The 17,034-nt window shown below is 39.2% G+C and overlaps 1 protein-coding gene across 1 annotated transcript in view; it reads left to right on the top strand.

The window, feature by feature from the left end:
* The window catches only part of TRPM3 (transient receptor potential cation channel subfamily M member 3), a 248,298-nt gene that overhangs the window by 116,595 nt on the left and 114,669 nt on the right, over positions 1 to 17,034 (top strand). The window contains exon 8 of the mRNA XM_089912633.1: positions 4,310 to 4,382. Within this exon, the coding sequence (XP_089768759.1) occupies positions 4,310 to 4,382 (73 nt within the window). The remainder of the gene's footprint in view (positions 1 to 4,309; positions 4,383 to 17,034) is intronic.

Genomic DNA, 17,034 nt, shown 5'->3' with positions numbered 1-17,034 from the left:
GCAGTTAAGGAAGCAAAAGTAGAAGAAATGAATGAGCAGGGAATAGTAACTTCAAATTTAAATAATAATATTGGTCAATAAAATGAAAACCCTTTTGACCCACCTCCTAGAGTAGGGAAATAAAAACAAAAATAAACAAATGGGACTTAATGAAACTTAAAAGCTTTTGCACAGCAAAGGAAACTATAAACAAGACGAGGGGCTTCCCTGGTGGCGTAGTGGTTAAGAATCTGCCTGCCAATGCAGGGGACATGGGTTCGAGCCCTGGTCCAGGAGAATCCCAAATGCCGTGGAGCAACTAATCCCATGTGCCACAACTACCAAGCCTGTGTTCTAGAGCCCGCAAGCCACAACTACTGAAGCCTGTGTGCCACAACTACTGAGCCCAAGTGCTTAGAGCCCATGCTTTGCAACAAGAGAAGCCACCACAATGAGAAGTCCGTGCACTGCAGCACAGGGAACTCCCCCTTGCTGCAACTAGAGAAAGCCCGCTCACAGCAATGAAGACCCAAGGCAGCCAAAGATAATAAAATAAATTTTTAAAAAAAGAAGAAGAAGAAAACAAGACAAAAAGACAACCCTCAGAATGGGAGAAAATATTTGCAATGGACAAAGAATTAATCTCCAAAATATATAAACAGCTCATACAGCTCAATATTAAAAAAACGACCCAATCAAAAAATAGGCAGAAGACCTAAATAGACATTTCTCCAAAGAAGACATACAGATGGCCAAGAGGCACTTGAAAAGCTGCTCAACATCACTAATTATTAGAGAAATGCAAATCAAAACTACAATGAGGTATCACCTCACACTGGTTAGAATGGGCATCATCAGAAAATCTACAAAAAACAGATGCTGGAGAGAGTGGAGGAAAGGGAACCCTCTTGCACTGTTGGTGGGAATGTAAATTGATTCAGCCACTATGGAGAACAGTATGGAGGTTCCTTAAAAAAACTAAAAATAGAATTACCATATGACCCAGCAATTCCACTACTGGGCATATACCCAGAGAAAACTATAATCGAAAAAGACACATGCACCCCAGTGTTCATTGCAGCACTATTTAAAATAGCCAGGTCATAGAAGCAACCTAAATGCCCCTCGACAGATGAATGAATAAACAAGTTGTGGTACATATATACAATGGAATGTTACTCATCTATAAAAAGGAATGAAATTGGGTCATTTGTAGAAACGTGGATGGACCTGGAGACTGTCATACAGAGTGAAGTTAAGTCAGAAAGAGAAAAACAGATATTGTACATTACCGCATATATGTGGAATCTAGAAAAATGGAACAGATGAACCGATTTGCAAGGCAGAAATAGAGACACAGATGTAGAGAGCAAACGTACGGACACCAAGGGGGGAAAGTGGGGGGGAGGGGGGGAATGAACTGGGAGATTGGGATTGACATGTATACACTAATATGTATAAAATAGATAACTAATAAAGTGCTGTATAAAAAATAAAATACAAATCAAAAAAGAACAGTAGATAAAGTATGTTATGATCATAAAAAAATAAATAAAATGAAAACCTGATTCTTTGATATGACAATGATTTTGATGAAGTGAAAAAGAGGAATCAAAAAAGCTGCCATATAATGCTATACATAAAAGAGATTTTTTAAGTAATAAGAGAATTCTGTGTACAACTGTATACCAATAAATTTGAAAATCTAGATGAAATGTTTGATTACTTAGGAGAATATATGAAATTGAGTCCAGGAGAAGCAGAAAATCTAGTAACTGTTAGTAACTGTTGAAAAATTTATAAAGATGATCAGTGATCTATCCTTAAAAATGCTTCATCCTACTAAACCTGCCGGAAGGAGAATTCCTTTGTTACGCTAACCGTTCTAGGGCATAAGTAAATTTTAAAAGATTACCAATTCATACTGAAAAGTTAGTGCAACTCTAATACCAAAACTAGGCAAGAATGGTGACATGTACCAACCTCACTTACATAGTTGAAAAGATGCTAAATAAAATATTAGCAAATAATATTTTGCTAATTGCTGTTAAAGAATAATACATAAAAACCAAGGAATTTTATATCAATCTATCATACTCCAAAACTACTATTTCAATTCACATCCCCACCAAGAATAAGAACACCTTGGTTTTCTGAATCTTTGCCAACACCAGGGGTGGTAGGAGAAGATGACTCTGGTTTTCTTGTTTGACTTCTCTTTTTTTTCTGAGAAAGACATATAAATTGAATAATTGATATTTTTTAAATTTTAATTTCAAATTAAAAAGTTTAGGGCTTCCCTGGTGGCGCAGTGGTTGAGAGTCCGCCTGCCGATGCAGGGGACATGGGTTCGTGCCCCAGTCCGGGAAGATCCCACGTGCCGCAGAGCAGCTGGGCCCATGAGCCATGGCCGCTGAGCCTGCACGTCCGGAGCCTGTGCTCTGCGACGCGAGAGGCCAGAACAGTGAGAGGCCCGCGTACCGCAAAAAAAAAAAAAAAGTTTACAGTAATGGAGACATAATATCTCAGGTCAACTCAAGGGAAAATTATGAAATAAATTTCATCTTTGCATCCTCCAGCCTCCCTTTGGTGCTTCCTCTCCCTCTTTCTAGGATCCTTAGGTACTTCAGTCTAAGCACACCTTGGGGATGGGGTGCCACAGACAGGTGGACAGCCATCCCCTCCACACCAGTTTTCCAGAAAATCTGTGAAGCCCCAGAGTACAATGCTATTTCAGGCTCCTGGACAAACAACAGCACACATATCTGCATCTCCACCACCCCCACCCTGAAATCCTTTAGCAGCTCCACACTATAAACCTTCCTTTCCCCTCCTCAAAGCTGTTCCTAAGAAAACCTGATACTCTTATATTTCAGGGTAAATTTATCTATTTGCTACCTTTGAAGAATTTGCATCTGAAATGGGATCTCTAATTAGGCAGTGAAATTTAGGCATCTGCAGAACAAGTAGGTCAGACGTTTAAGGAATTCCGTTTGATGCCTAATTTCTGAATTCTTCTAAAACAATGAGAGATGTTATCCTGGTAGTCCACAGCTTGCTACCAGCTCAGCACACAGTAATACCTTTCAAACCCTAGCCAGCCCTGGCTTAAAGAGTTGAAGATTTAGCCAAAATTCCACTTCTGCTCCTTGGTTCTTTCTCCAGTGGACCTGAAGTTTTCTTCCCACTTAAGGCACTTCTGAGTTCAGAACAGAGAAGAACTGCCTCTCATCTCTGTTCTTGGTTCCAGTCACAGCTGTTCTTCTAACTTGATGCTGATACTCTGTCTCTGGATAGTGGACTAGAGGATTTCTAAGGCAACTGACAGTTTAACCGTGATTCTAGGTACCTGTTCTCTTCATCATGGTGGCAAAACTTAGAATTATACATTAGCAAATCCTACAAAGTTTACTTCCTATGTGGTTAGAAACAGGGAAGCCCTATTATTTTCCCAGTTTACAGATAAAGAAACGAAGTCTAAAGCAGTTGAGCACAGTAGTAATTCAACCAATGTATATATTCAAATAACCTTTTGGCTTCCTTAAGTAGCTTCCATCTGACTTGGAAAAAAAAATCTTCATTATTGTTAAGCATGATGTGGGGACTTCATATTAATCCAACTTGTATTAACCCTTCACTGCTACATCTGTACTCTCCTCCCCATCATTCATCCCCAGAGAATACTTTTCTTACCAGAATTAAGAGGAAAAAATGTTATTTTATTGTGTGCTTTTTCATTCTTACAACCTGGATACTAAGTCATTCTCAAGAAAGTTTAAGGTTATTGAGAGGATTGAAGGATCTAGAGGCATCACAATATTGAAACCCTTGAATAACTATTGCTGAGGAGAGAGTGTAGTGATGGCTGTATTGCACACGTGCATATACACAGAAACACACAGGGGCACACACACATGCATACATAGTGGGGCCACTTACTGAAGGGCATACTAACTAGCTATTTTTAAACACTTAATTTCTCAACTCATAGTTTAAATTATAGCTTACACATTTTTTTCAAATCTGGAAAGTTTTAATTTTAAAACTGAAATGGTAGAAGGGGACATTTTCTTTGGTCTCTGGTTTCAGAGATTGTAACCATAATCAATGAATTATCTAAGTTGGTTTCTGTTTGGAGGCTACTGAGGCATCTCCCTCTTAATGAGTTGCAGACCCCTCTAATTGAATTGTTGGTATGCATGCTTTTCCTGTGGTTAAGAATCTACCTCATAGATATTAAGATAGTCTGTGTTCAAATATGGTCTCATTGATTTAATTTCTCTTGAGAGAAAAAATGCATTGCTAATGGTCACCTTGTCTCAAATTTCAGATTACAGTATTTCGGATGGGATCAGAAGGACACCAGGACATTGATTTAGCCATCCTGACAGCTTTGCTTAAAGGTAAAGAGTTTCTACGTCCAGAGAGTGCAAAAATAATTTAAATGGATTAACACAGTAACCTTATGTCTCCTAAGAGTGGATATAATTCCAAATGACACATCCAATTATTGATAACATAAGGGCTTCTGTTATAAGACATTCTTAATGCTATTAAATTCCCCTATAATAGACCTGTTACAGTGTGACTCAATTTCATAAAATTTAAGTGTACTACAGTTCATCCGTGTCCATTCAATCATAAAAATATATGAATTAAAAGGCTAACGTAGGGCTTCCCTGGTGGCACAGTGGTTGAGAGTCTGCCTGCCGATACAGGGGACACGGGTTCGTGCCCCGGTCCGGGAAGATCCCACATGCCGCGGAGCGGCTGGGCCCGTGAGCCATGGCCGCTGAGCCTGCACGTCCGGAGCCTGTGCTCCGCAACGGGAGAGGCCACAGTGGTGAGAGGCCCGCGTACCGCAAAAAAAAAAAAAACCACTGGGGAATCTAAGTAAGACATGTAATAAATACAGAACTAACAGAAAACAATTTGTAGGAAATCAAATGTCCTGTGGACTTATACAATCATTTCAGAGATAATTACCATTTTATTTTATACAGTTCACTTCTTCAGACATAATTAATGCTATCAGTAATTAATAAACTAATTAATTACTTACCTATTCTTAAGCAGAGAAAGAACTCTTTTTAAGGTATGTATTTGTTAATTTGTTCAGACTATAAAGAAGAAAGTTTAAAATAAAAATTCAAATGCCAAAAGAAATAGTCAATATGTTCTAACTTTAGAAAAAATTTCTAGTAAGAATGCTATTGATTAGATTAGATCATACAAAACAATGAAAATCACTGTTTTCAGAGTCATTTTGCTTTAAAACTGTATTTTTAAAAAAAAACTCTAAATTTGAAATAAAAGTGGGTAAAATCTAATGTTTTTAAACTACTTTTGAATGCATGCCCCTCCAACTCTATTAACTAGAAAATGCAGAATTATTGTCACAAACTAGTACTGATATAAATACACAATTAGTCTTGCTAAATAACTCATTTTTAAATGGCTTAATTAATCCTTGATAAAACAAAAATTTTGACATATATTCTAAAGTAGTTTCTGTCCAATAATTCTCTGCACCAGATACATTTCGTAAGTAACTAACACCCTAGAATGTTTACTGAGAAGCTGTCTTTGCTTAAAATTGGATGATTAATGAATAGGTTTTATGGGAATTTACTGTGGCTCTGCTTTGAAAATTAAAAAATTATTTCTAATTATGTGTTCCATCTTTCCCACCCTTTTTCCTGTGTGTAGGCAGCTTAATACAACACATGCATGATTGCTTTCTTTTTAATATTGTTTTTTTTTAACCCAGAACTGTTTAGATAGCTTTATTAAGGCCAAAAAAGACATTCATGTTGACACTTTCATCATTTATATGCAATGCAAAGTTATTAAATATTATGCAATGGAAATAGATGAAATTTTGTCCCAGATATCTCCAAAGTCAAAATGTGTGGCATATTTATTTTAGGTTTAAAAGGGCATAGGGGGTAAACTGTGGGAGAACAGTGAAATATTTCAGGTAGAGATGAAATTCACCCAGTATTTTTTACAGTGTAGATTCTTAACAAAAGTATTATTAAGCCCTTCTCTGTATGAGACCACTTTTAATCTTCCTTGTGTCCTTTGACTGTAAATCAGGCTCCCCAAAATGCACTTGTTTCCTGATGGTTCATTTTACCTCTTTAGCCAAATCTTTAACTTAGATGTCACAGAGCAGATTGGCCATGAGCATTAGAACCTTAGCATGGGCCCCCCAGACCTATGTCTGCTACTGGCCTCTTATTATTACTTCATCCCAAAGCCACCCTGAAGCCACAATACCCTCTTTCACCTTGCTACTCCCTTGCATTTTACAAACTTGGAAATTGAGGCCAAAGAGTCTAAAAGACATTCAAGATCATTAGGCAAATCAGTGGCAGAGCCAAGCCTTAAACTCAGGTCTCCTCACTTCTATTGTTTTGTTTACAAACATGTATGAGTCTTTGGGGCATCCAGGATTTCTTGGCTCTACACTGCCACAGAGATTTCAGGCATTTGCCCCTTTGACTCCAGGGGTATCCGAGTGATAACAGATCAGGACATCTACTTCCTTAAAACTCTCAGAACACTTACCAGGGCCCTCAACTGCCAGATGATCTTAGCTGCACGCACAATATCTTAATGATGAAACTAGAATGCCCACAATTTAACCTAATGTAATGGAAGAAAAAGTATAGTCTGACACTTGTTTTATTTTTAAAGATTAGACCTCTGGTGAAATATTGACTTAACCAGGAATTTTTTTAGTTACATGTGATAGAAACACAGTTCAACCTAGTTCAAACATAAAGAAATAAAATGGTTCACACAGCCAGGAAGTCTGAGGGTGAAGTGAGTTCAGGCAGAGTAGCATGCAGGACTCAAATGGTGTCATCAGGGTCTATACTCCATTTCTTAGACGTTAGTCTGTACACTTGTTATGCAAAACAGCGATCAGCAGTGCCAAGCTCACATCCAATCCACTGAGCAAACCCCAATTCAAAAGAGCCATCTTTCCTCGTACTTACAATGAGAAGTCCCAGGGAGCATTTGGATTTGCTTGTCTTGGTTCAGTGCCCATCCCTGAATTCATCACCGTGGCAAATAAGATGGGAGAATCCCTGTAAGCATGAAATACAAGATGGGATCAGCTTCATCTGAGTTTCAGAGTTATAGATTCCCAACAACACAAAAAAGAGGTTCTGTAGCCAGAAAGTAGAGGAGGAAAGAGTGCTGAGAAGACCAAAAGCAACTAAAAAATATACACGTCTCTGCAGTTGTATTAAAAGAAGTACTGAGGGTCAAAAGAGTGTCAGATTTACCTCACATGCAAGCACCTCATGCACCTTAGTGGAATAAATTCTTCACTCAGTAGACAAAAATGGAAACTAGGTCAAATGAATGCTAATCAGGGTTCAGACATTCTCCCAAGGCATTCTCATGCAGTTCACTTCAGGTAGACCTAAATATGCAATTTATGAATATTATTTACTATATATTGTTATTTATTACTATAATCATTATAACCTTTTCAGTTTTAATTGTCTGTACTTGATTATTTCTGCCAAAAATTTTAAAGGAGATTACATTCTTAACACTTTTTCCCCAAGACCAAAGTCTGTCCCTTAGGAAAAAATGATTCTGGGAAGACCAAATCGTCCCAGGCTTTCCCCACTAGACACCATCCACCCCATCCTCCACTACGACCCCAACCCCTCAGAATAGCACTTACCACAGTGAGACCACCAGTAAAGGGCCTTATAATGGTAAGAATTACAGCCATCCTCAAAGCATCACTACTCCCTGATTGAACAAATTGCTTTACTTCATTGAGGCTTGGTTTCCCAATCTGTAAAATTGAGATAATTATCATACCTCACTTACAGTCATTGTAACAATTGTAATTAATAATGGAAGTAAAGCACTTAACAGTACCTGGAAAGTTCTGTTTAATAAAAGATGGTCGGACAGATCATGATGATGATGATGCCAAACTAGAAATGAGGACAGGGACCACATCTGTTTTACTCATGACAATATACACATATACACAGTGCCTGGCACACCGTCAGTATTCAGTATGTTATATTTGTTGGATGCGTGAATAAATGATCAACAGGCTTTGGGATAAGTTTATATATATACATATATATATATATATATATATATATTCTAGTTCTTTGCTGGCTGTAGAATTGACCACATTATTTAGCCTCTGTATGCCTCAGTTCCCTTAACTGTGAAAAGGGAAATTGTACCTTTCTCATGTGGGTTGGTTTAAAAGGGATGCATGAGATGGTTACAGTGGAAGCTCTTTGAGGGCAGGCACTCTGCCTTCTTCATGGTAAATACTGAACACTTAGTGCGTTGATACTCTTCCCCTTCTAAAACAGGCTTTAAAAATTCCTAGGGGATTAGGATGTCCCCCATGTCCAAAATCCAACAGAATCATAAAATGTTAATTTTGAAAGGACACATAAATTTGAAAAAACAACACCCTTGAGCATACATGTAAATAACCAGAACAGACCACAAAAGAAATTTAATCTTGAAAATGGTTGAGCACATGCTAAGCTGCCTTAAAATGAAGTTAATTTTCTGGCAAGTTTATTTTCTTGCATATCCAAGTAGATCTCAGAGCAATAATAGAGACCATGGTAGATAGCAATTTTGGACATTTCTGTTTGTCTCTAATAGGAGAATGCAATAAAAGAACTTAAATCTCTTAATCTTTTTATTTGTGTAACGTTTTACAATTCACAAAGCATTTTCGCATAAGTTTTATCATCTAATCTTTATAACAACTCTGTGGAATGGTTGCCAGTTTATTTATCTCCAAACTGGGCCTTCTGGGGCATGAAAGTGGGAAGTACAGATAATTATGACAGAACAAGCAGAATGAACCAAGAATGTCCAGGTTAAACTGGGAAGAGTGATCATCCTGATTACAACACCCACCTTCCAATTAGGAAGTTTCCTGAAGAAAAGTATTATGTCTTCTTTGCCTTCATATCCCAATACCAGGAAGAATGCTTGACATACACTAAGCATTCAATAAATGTCCACTGATTGAAAGAAGTGAAGTTTAGTCCCAAGCCCATCAGTCACTGGCGAAAGTCATATAAACAACCTAGACATAAACTGAGCCTCCTTACCCCTTGAAAGTTCGTTGAGGTGGACTCCAACCTTTCAACTCAGTGATCCACAGAAATGCAAATTCCACATCCTCCCCAGGATTTCTGCAAATTCCTGAAAAATGTGAGTTCTCTTGGTCACCCCTGCCTTCAGGTTCCTGATTCCACATGTGTTATTTCTGTTTCTCATCACAGAAGGCAAAATGTAAAACTCAGCCTTGCCACAGTTTCAAAACAAAAAGCAAAATTCACTTACACAAAGCTTTTAACAGACATAGTAGACTTTTCTAAAAAAGTAGGTAGGGATGGAAGAGAAGTTCTCAATAATGCACAGCAGGCATCTCCAATGTTGACGTCCTTTGGCTGTTTCACACAGGGACTTTCCATGGATCCTTCACCCTTGACTTCCCCAATGTCACACTGTCTCACAGTCTTCTCCTCCTCTTCTCCCACTGTTCTCTTCTTCATGCTCCCTTCTAAGAGTAAAACAAAGTCCTTCAAACAGAGCATTTCATCCCTGTTCTCTGACATTTTGGCCCTGGCCCTGAAGGGCTCATCTACCCTAAGCAGCTTTGCAGGGTATTTTTACAAACAAAGACAGCCTCCTTCCTAAGCAGAGTTCTGGTGCCAACTCATAGGAGAGAGTGATTTCTTCGGCTCCTTTGATGTAGGTAGTAAGTGAGAGAGTGGGGCTTGGACTTATGTCTCTAATCAGAAGATGAGAGTATGATGTTCTTTGCTCCAGGGCCATAATCACCAGCAGTACAAGTTACAATGTGTAGTAGGCTCAAATGCTTGCAAGAACTGTGAACATCGGCCCCCAGGTCTGCAGCTGTGGCAGGCCATTTGTAGCAGATTTTCAAGATTATGACCGTGTCCGTAATATTGTCTCATTGTAGAACTACAAAGCTGGATAGAACCGTAAAGGTCTAGGATAGGGAGAGGCCTCTGCTGATGTTCAGACAAAGGGGAACTGGGATCCAGGTCTGCAGATGTCCGGGTCTGTTACTCCTTCCCTGCATCATGCAGCCAGTTCTGGAGGCACATGTCGTCATCCTTGGCCTCTTGTTACACAAAAGGTAAACACCTTTCACTCTGCAGCTCCCTCATGCATCAGGATTGGCACGGGAACAAAGCCACGTGCACATTAAGCTAATTGAAAACCCAAAGCTCCTGAGCAGCTCTCAGCTTGTGAAGACATCATCACTGCTGACTGCCCAGCAGTGCTGTAGAATTATACCTTTTCTTCCTTGACTTGCCTGAGAGCAATGAATCAGCCATTAGTTAAATCACTTATTGAATATTCTGAATTATATAACCATGCAGATTGGTAAGAGCATGATTCCAAAATGAATAGTTTACATTAATAACAAAAGTAATAGTGATAACAATAGTAAAACATGTAACAATAACAACTAATATGGCCCTTACTATAGTACAAGCATTAACTAATTTAATTCTCACATTACTACAGTGGGGCAGGTACTATCAGTATTAGCCATTTTACACTTGAGGAAACTGAGGCACAAGCAGGCTGCCTTGGCCAAGGTCACACAGCTAGAAATTGATGGAGTCTGGACATGAACTCAAGTTATTTGAGTCCAGAACACTTGCTCTGCATCCTAAGCCTCTATGGCCAGGATCAGATATTAAGGACTACCCCCATTTTTTACATGTTCTGAACAATAAATGGTGGCTAAACTTTCCTTGATGTATAAAAAAAATACAGATTCCTAGTTAAATATGGTCCACTGAATACGTGGATCTACTATTATTAGTCTCCACTGAATCCCTCTAAAACAAGAGTAAATGGTTATTTATTTATTTATTTATTTTTGCGGTACGCGGGCCTCTCACCGTTGTGGCCTCTCCCGTTGCGGAGCACAGGCTCCAGACGCGCAGGCTCAGCAGCCATGGCTCACGGGCCCATCCGCTCCGCGGCATGTGGGATCTTCCCGGACCGGGGTGCAAACCCGTGTCCCCTGCATCAGCAGGCAGACTCTCAACCACTGCGCCACCAGGGAAGCCCACTTGCACACTGAAGATTAAATATCCTAGCCTTCCTTCGAGAGAGGTCAGGACCATGTGACTGTGCTTCAACCAAAGGGATATGATCAGAAGTGGTGTAAGCCATTTCTAGACCTGGAAGATGAAAAGCCAATGTAAGAATGGAAAATAACACACCAAAGAAAACTGAATACTAAGCTAATACCAAGCTGACTTACACTTCAAAAGGCCCAGAAAAGTGGGGCACACAGAGCCTTTTTAAAGAAGTAGCCAGAATGCCATATCCACTCCCCTAGACTCCCCTACACTCCAAAACCCTCTCCAATCAAAAAGCAAAGATTTATTCTCTGAAGAGGGTAAAACATATTCTCTGCACCAGGAGACACCAGGTGCAAGGTGAGGGCTAGGCTATAGAACTGACAATGGGGGTGCTAAATAAATTAATAGATATTGGATGCTGAGACCCCAGCCCTTCGCCCTCCACTTGGTTCCCAGCATGCTGGTGGCTGGGGTCTTCATCCTCCAGTGAGGAAACTGGAAGATCCTTTTTTGTAAAACCACTCCTAACACCCATTGGCAACTCTGACATATATATAAGCCCTTGATAATTTAGGGACCTCAGTACTTAATTCTGAGAATTACTGTTCTCAGTAATTACTGAGAATTACTGTTTCACTATACAGTTGGTATTCTGTGTGGTAATTGTTCTCCATCCAGGAGTGTCTACATGGCAATGGCATTATTAACCTGAGAAAATTATTAAAATATTATTATTAACCTGTTAAATTTATTGTCAGGAAAATGTAAGACACTCAAAATATTTGCACAGTGCTTTAACAAAACAATTTTTTCATCTGTTATTCTATTTAATCCTCAATCCCTTGAGGGAGATATTGTTGACCTTGTTTAACATGAAGAAACTCGGTCTTGGGAGGATAAGTAACATTTCCAAGCCCCCCAGGTAATATCAGGGATAAACAGCCTAATCACTGGGGCACCTACTAGAAGGCATTATCTTAAGTGCTACGAAGTCTTCAAAGTCTTAAAATATGGTAGAGTACACACCCCAATGTAAAATGTAAACAAAATGCTAAAAAAGTGCAAATGAAAGAGACTGCGGGTTCAGGGGAAGTTTTATTATAGAGGCAGCATTTGAAATGCGCCTCTGCAGTTCAGAATACTAAGCCTATTATATTGAATAAACAGCCTAGAGAAATCCAAAATAAATAGTATGCCAATTATTTTTTCAGAGGAATTTAAAATCAAGAAGAAGATAGTTTTTTCAAATTATTTTCAAATTATTTTCCCATTGTGGTTATCACAGAACATTGAGCAGCGTTCCCTGTGCTATACAGTAGGTCCCCGTTGGCTACCTATTTTAAATATAGCAGTGTGTACATGTCAATGCCAAACTACCATCCGTACCCCCCGCCCTTCCCCTGTGGCAACAAGTTTGCTCTCCAAGTCTGTGAGTCTGTAAGAAGAAGATACTTTTTAAAAAATCTTATTAAGACTGAAAATCAGAGCCTCCAAATAAACAGGATATAAGAATGTCCAAACAGGGTTTCTTTTGCCTGTACAGGTGTGCAACATTTTATCCAATCAGTACCTTCCTTACAATGTATTTGTAAATTGTATCTTTTGAACTGTATCATACTTTAGACACACTTGTACATTCCTAATTAAGGAAAGAATAAGCCCTTTTGCAAAAGAGAATCCTTTTACAAAAATATCATCTAAGTCACTGTTCTATAAGTATTCATCCAAAAGTGGGGTCAGGCTGCTTGTCCCTCTGAAGCCGATAAAGAGGCAAGGCTGGTGGAAAGGAAAGTTTGCTTTATTTCAGAGGCCAGCAACTGTGGGGGAGGGTGGAGTCCTGCCCAAAGGCTGACTCCCTGCAACTGACAATCAGGGGGCAAGAGCTTTTATGGGCGGAGGGAGGGGGCCACATGCAGAAACAGCACAGTCAGTTCTGCCAGTCCTCTTGAAGTTGGTCATGCTGTGGTCTGATCAGTGTCATCTTGATGTTTTCAGTAAAGTTAGTCTTCAGTTCCCGGTCAGTTTGTTTCCATTTCTTTGAGCCCAGTTCTCAGAATTGTGGCAGCTTATGTCATGGCTACAGTCCAGTCATCATGTAGTTCACTTCTTCTACCTGGTGGGGGTTTCAGTACCTACAAAACAGCTCACAGGATATGGCTCAGAATAGTATTTATAGCCCTTGAGGAGGAACTAAAATAAAGGTCCTTGACTTTGCTTAATGACTAAACTTTTTTTTTTTTAATTTATTTATTTACTTTTGGCTACTTTGGGTCTTTGTTGCTGTGCGTGGGCTTTCTCTAGTTGTGGCGAGCGGTGTCTACTCTTTGTGGCGGTGTGCAGGCTTCTCATTGCGGTGGCTTCTCTGTTGCGGAACATGGGCTCTAGGCGCGTGGGCTTCAGTAGTTGTGGCATGCGGGCTCAGTATTTGTGGCTCACAGGCTCTAGAGTGCAGGCTTAGTAGTTGTGGCACATGGACTTAGTTGCTCCGCGGCATGTGGGATCTTCCCAGACCAGGGCTCGAACCCGTGTCCCCTGCATTGGCAGGCGGATTCTTAACCACTGCGCCACCAGGGAAGTCCCTTAATGACTAAACTTATATTATTTTGTCCTGTTTGACTGTTTTCCTTTGCTTCTGCATTTTCTCACTTCTCTGATTAAATTTATTCTTTGACTAAAGTTTTTCTACAGACGAAAGGCAGGCAGTGGACATGGTGGGGAAAGGACCATAGGGTCCTGCTCTGTTTCAGCATGAGACTTTCAAATGGAGAACTCCTATTTATGACTATCAGGAAGGGGTGGCAGTAGAGGTGGGATAATTGAAATGAATGGAGCTGGTAGGGTAGAGTGGAGCTGGTAGGGTAGAGTGGATGGAGCCCAATTGTGGACCAATCCTTTCTGTTCCAAAGGAAATGAAGAACACTGAATTCATTTTGGGTCACTTCAAAAACTGGCATGACTCTCAGGTAGTCTTCTGCTTTATCCAAAATAAGAGACTCAATAATAGAATCCAAAGGAGGACTCAGGAGATTACATATATATTTATTTTATTTATATTTATTTTATATATATATATATATATATTTTTTTTTTTTTTCCCTTTGAGAGTAGAAACTTTGGTTCAACCTTGTTGTCCCCAGGGCCTAAAAGAAAGGCTGATGGAGAATTGGAATTCAATAAAAATCTGTTGAGTAAATGAAAACAGCTGGGGATCCAGCTCTCTTCTCTAAAGTCAGCACTTAAAGGCAGTGAAATGAAGACATCAAGAATTTCAGCAAGGAGTGGGAGGTGGGGGTAGGTGAAATGGGTGAATGTGGTCAAAAGGTACAAACTTCCAGTTATAAGTAAGTTCTTGGGAGGTAATGTATAGCATGGTGACTTTAGTTAACAATGCTGTATTTTATATCTGAAAGTTGCTAATAGAATAGATCTTAAAAGTTCTCATCACAAGAAAAAAATTTGTAACTATGTGAGGTGATAGATGTTAACAAAATTTATATTGTACACCTAAAACTAGTACAACATTTTATGTCAGTTATATCTCAGTAAAACTGGGGGAAGATGTTTTTAATAAATAAATAAAACCTCAAGCCCAAATGGCTTGACTAATAATAATAATAATAATTAAAGAAGCTGATATGTGAATTTTAAGTAACATTTTACTGTCAATTTTGGACCTAATCATAGGGCATTAGAGAATGTTCTGGCTTACTTCATTAATGCAATGTGGGTTATTTTGTGATAAAGGAAGCAAAAACCTGTTTGCCTACTTCCCTTTTTGTTGTAGGTATGATGTTCTAAACTTCTATGAATCAGAAAAAAGAAAAGTTCAGCTCTTAAAACCAGATTGCCTGAGTTTGAATCTCATCTCTGAACCTCTTAGCCATCTCACTTTGGACAAGTTTCTGTGCCTCAGCTTCCTCATCTGTAAAATGAGGATAATGGCACCTCACAGCTTGTTGTGAGAATTCAATACATTAACACTTAGAAACAGTGCCTGGCACAAGCTAAGCATGAAAGAAATATTAGTTATTATTATCTTTCTTACTTACTAAAGATAAACCAAGAAAGAAAACTCCCATCTCCCCACAAAGGGCTCTTTCACTCAGCTGTCTGGGTTTTCTCTTACAAGCCAAATCCGAATTTCTTCAGCTAAAGTTAATCCAATTTTTCCTGATTCCTTTTAACTTTCTCCTGGGAGTCTACCTGAAGTTTTTTTACCAAGAGGAGATAGTTATCATTCAAGGCAAGAAAATAGAGCAAAGAATAATTATCCACAGACCTCACATACTTTATATGTGTGTGTTTCAAGCCTTTAATTTGTTTTTTCTCAACATAGCAGCTGCATTCCTAAGAGAGGCTCACAAGGCTAGGTCATGTCTCTACTCTGAGAGATAACTGAAGGTGTATGCTAGCAACCAAGTCACATGGCAGGGCCTTTCAACTACTTTCCTTCCACCTTTGTGGTTTTCATGTAGGTAGAGAATCTGAAGTCTTTAAATGAATGGATGGATGGGTTTTCACTGACTTACTGCATTTAGTTGCAAAACTTACCAGTAAAGTAAATTGATAGAAATGAATAGAATTCCTGGGAAGAATATTTAATCCAGACAAGATTCTTTAGATAAGACAAGGAAAGGCCCAAAGATCCCAGCAAGAAGAAATGTTCCTCAATTAATATAGGGATGGGCGGCATCATCCTATATATCACAGAATCAATGCACTACTAAGACCTTGCAAGGTCAGTACCTCCTGCCCTCTCCCACCACCACCCAGTCCATCAGCTATCCGTGCTTAACTATCCAGGTCAAATGACTCACCCAACATTTTTATTTGGAAACTCTCCCAAAGAGAGTCCACAGCTCTATTTACAACCCATTGAAGTGTTTAGTGACCCTCAGGGTAATAAAAAACAAAACAAAACATAACTTTCCCTAATAGTGATGCTCAAGTCCCTAAATAAATATTGCCTGCAACACGTACCCATTGGTGCCATGACATATTTGGGATGCCTTACCTCAAGTGGGCTCTAACTCTGCTCCAAAACTGCTTCATTCTTCAAGACACATTCTCCATGTTCCTTCCTTCTCTTCAAGTCCCCACTTCCTCTCACTCACAGCAGATGTTATCCCCTCTTACTTAACTTACAGTATTTAGGTTCATCTAAGCTCTCTTCTTTTCCTCTCATGAATATGTTTCTTCACTCAGCCTCATTGCTTTTCCTCCTCTCCCTGAAGACCTCTCTTTGCTAAAACCAACTACTCCCTGGCGTCCATTCTCCAGGATCTCAACCATCACGCACTTGCTCTTTCCTCTTACATTTCCAATGCCTCCCTCACCAGTGGCTTTTTCCCTTCTGCTATAAACACGCTCCGGGTACTTGTCACCTAAGAAGACCTGGCTCCTCTGCACCAGGACCCTCAAGGAAGCATCCTACTTTTCTCATTTAACCATCAAACTCTGAAAGGTAGCCTGCCTTTCTACCAGCATTCCTCACCCTCCACTCACTCTAAATTCTTGACTGACTTACTCACTCTGCAGATTCTTACATTCCATATTCTATATTCACACAGCTTTCAGTGACTTGATGATGTCGTCTTTATCCTCTTCTTACTGCAACTCTTTTCTATTTTGAGGGAAGGCCTCAATTTAAAGCCTGGTTCTACAAGTTAATCCACCTCTCTGAACCTCTATTTTCTTTTCTTTTTTTAAAATTTTATAGTTGCTCTATTTAACAAAATTTATGCCAACTTCTCTATCTATATACATATGTGTTTTAAAATCAGAGCAGCAGACACACAAACTGTTAACACAGGACTTATAATAAATCTTAAAACATGTTACACAATGTTTTGTTTTCCGCTCATACTGACATTGACAGATTCAAAATTATTCCAAA

Source organism: Delphinapterus leucas, chromosome 6, assembly GCF_059928025.1.
Source record: "Delphinapterus leucas isolate spDelLeu-1000000601 "Yukka" chromosome 6, BTC_Dleu_Yukka2, whole genome shotgun sequence".
Lineage (NCBI taxonomy): Eukaryota > Metazoa > Chordata > Mammalia > Artiodactyla > Monodontidae > Delphinapterus > Delphinapterus leucas.
This window is presented reverse-complemented; position numbering and strand designations above follow the sequence as displayed.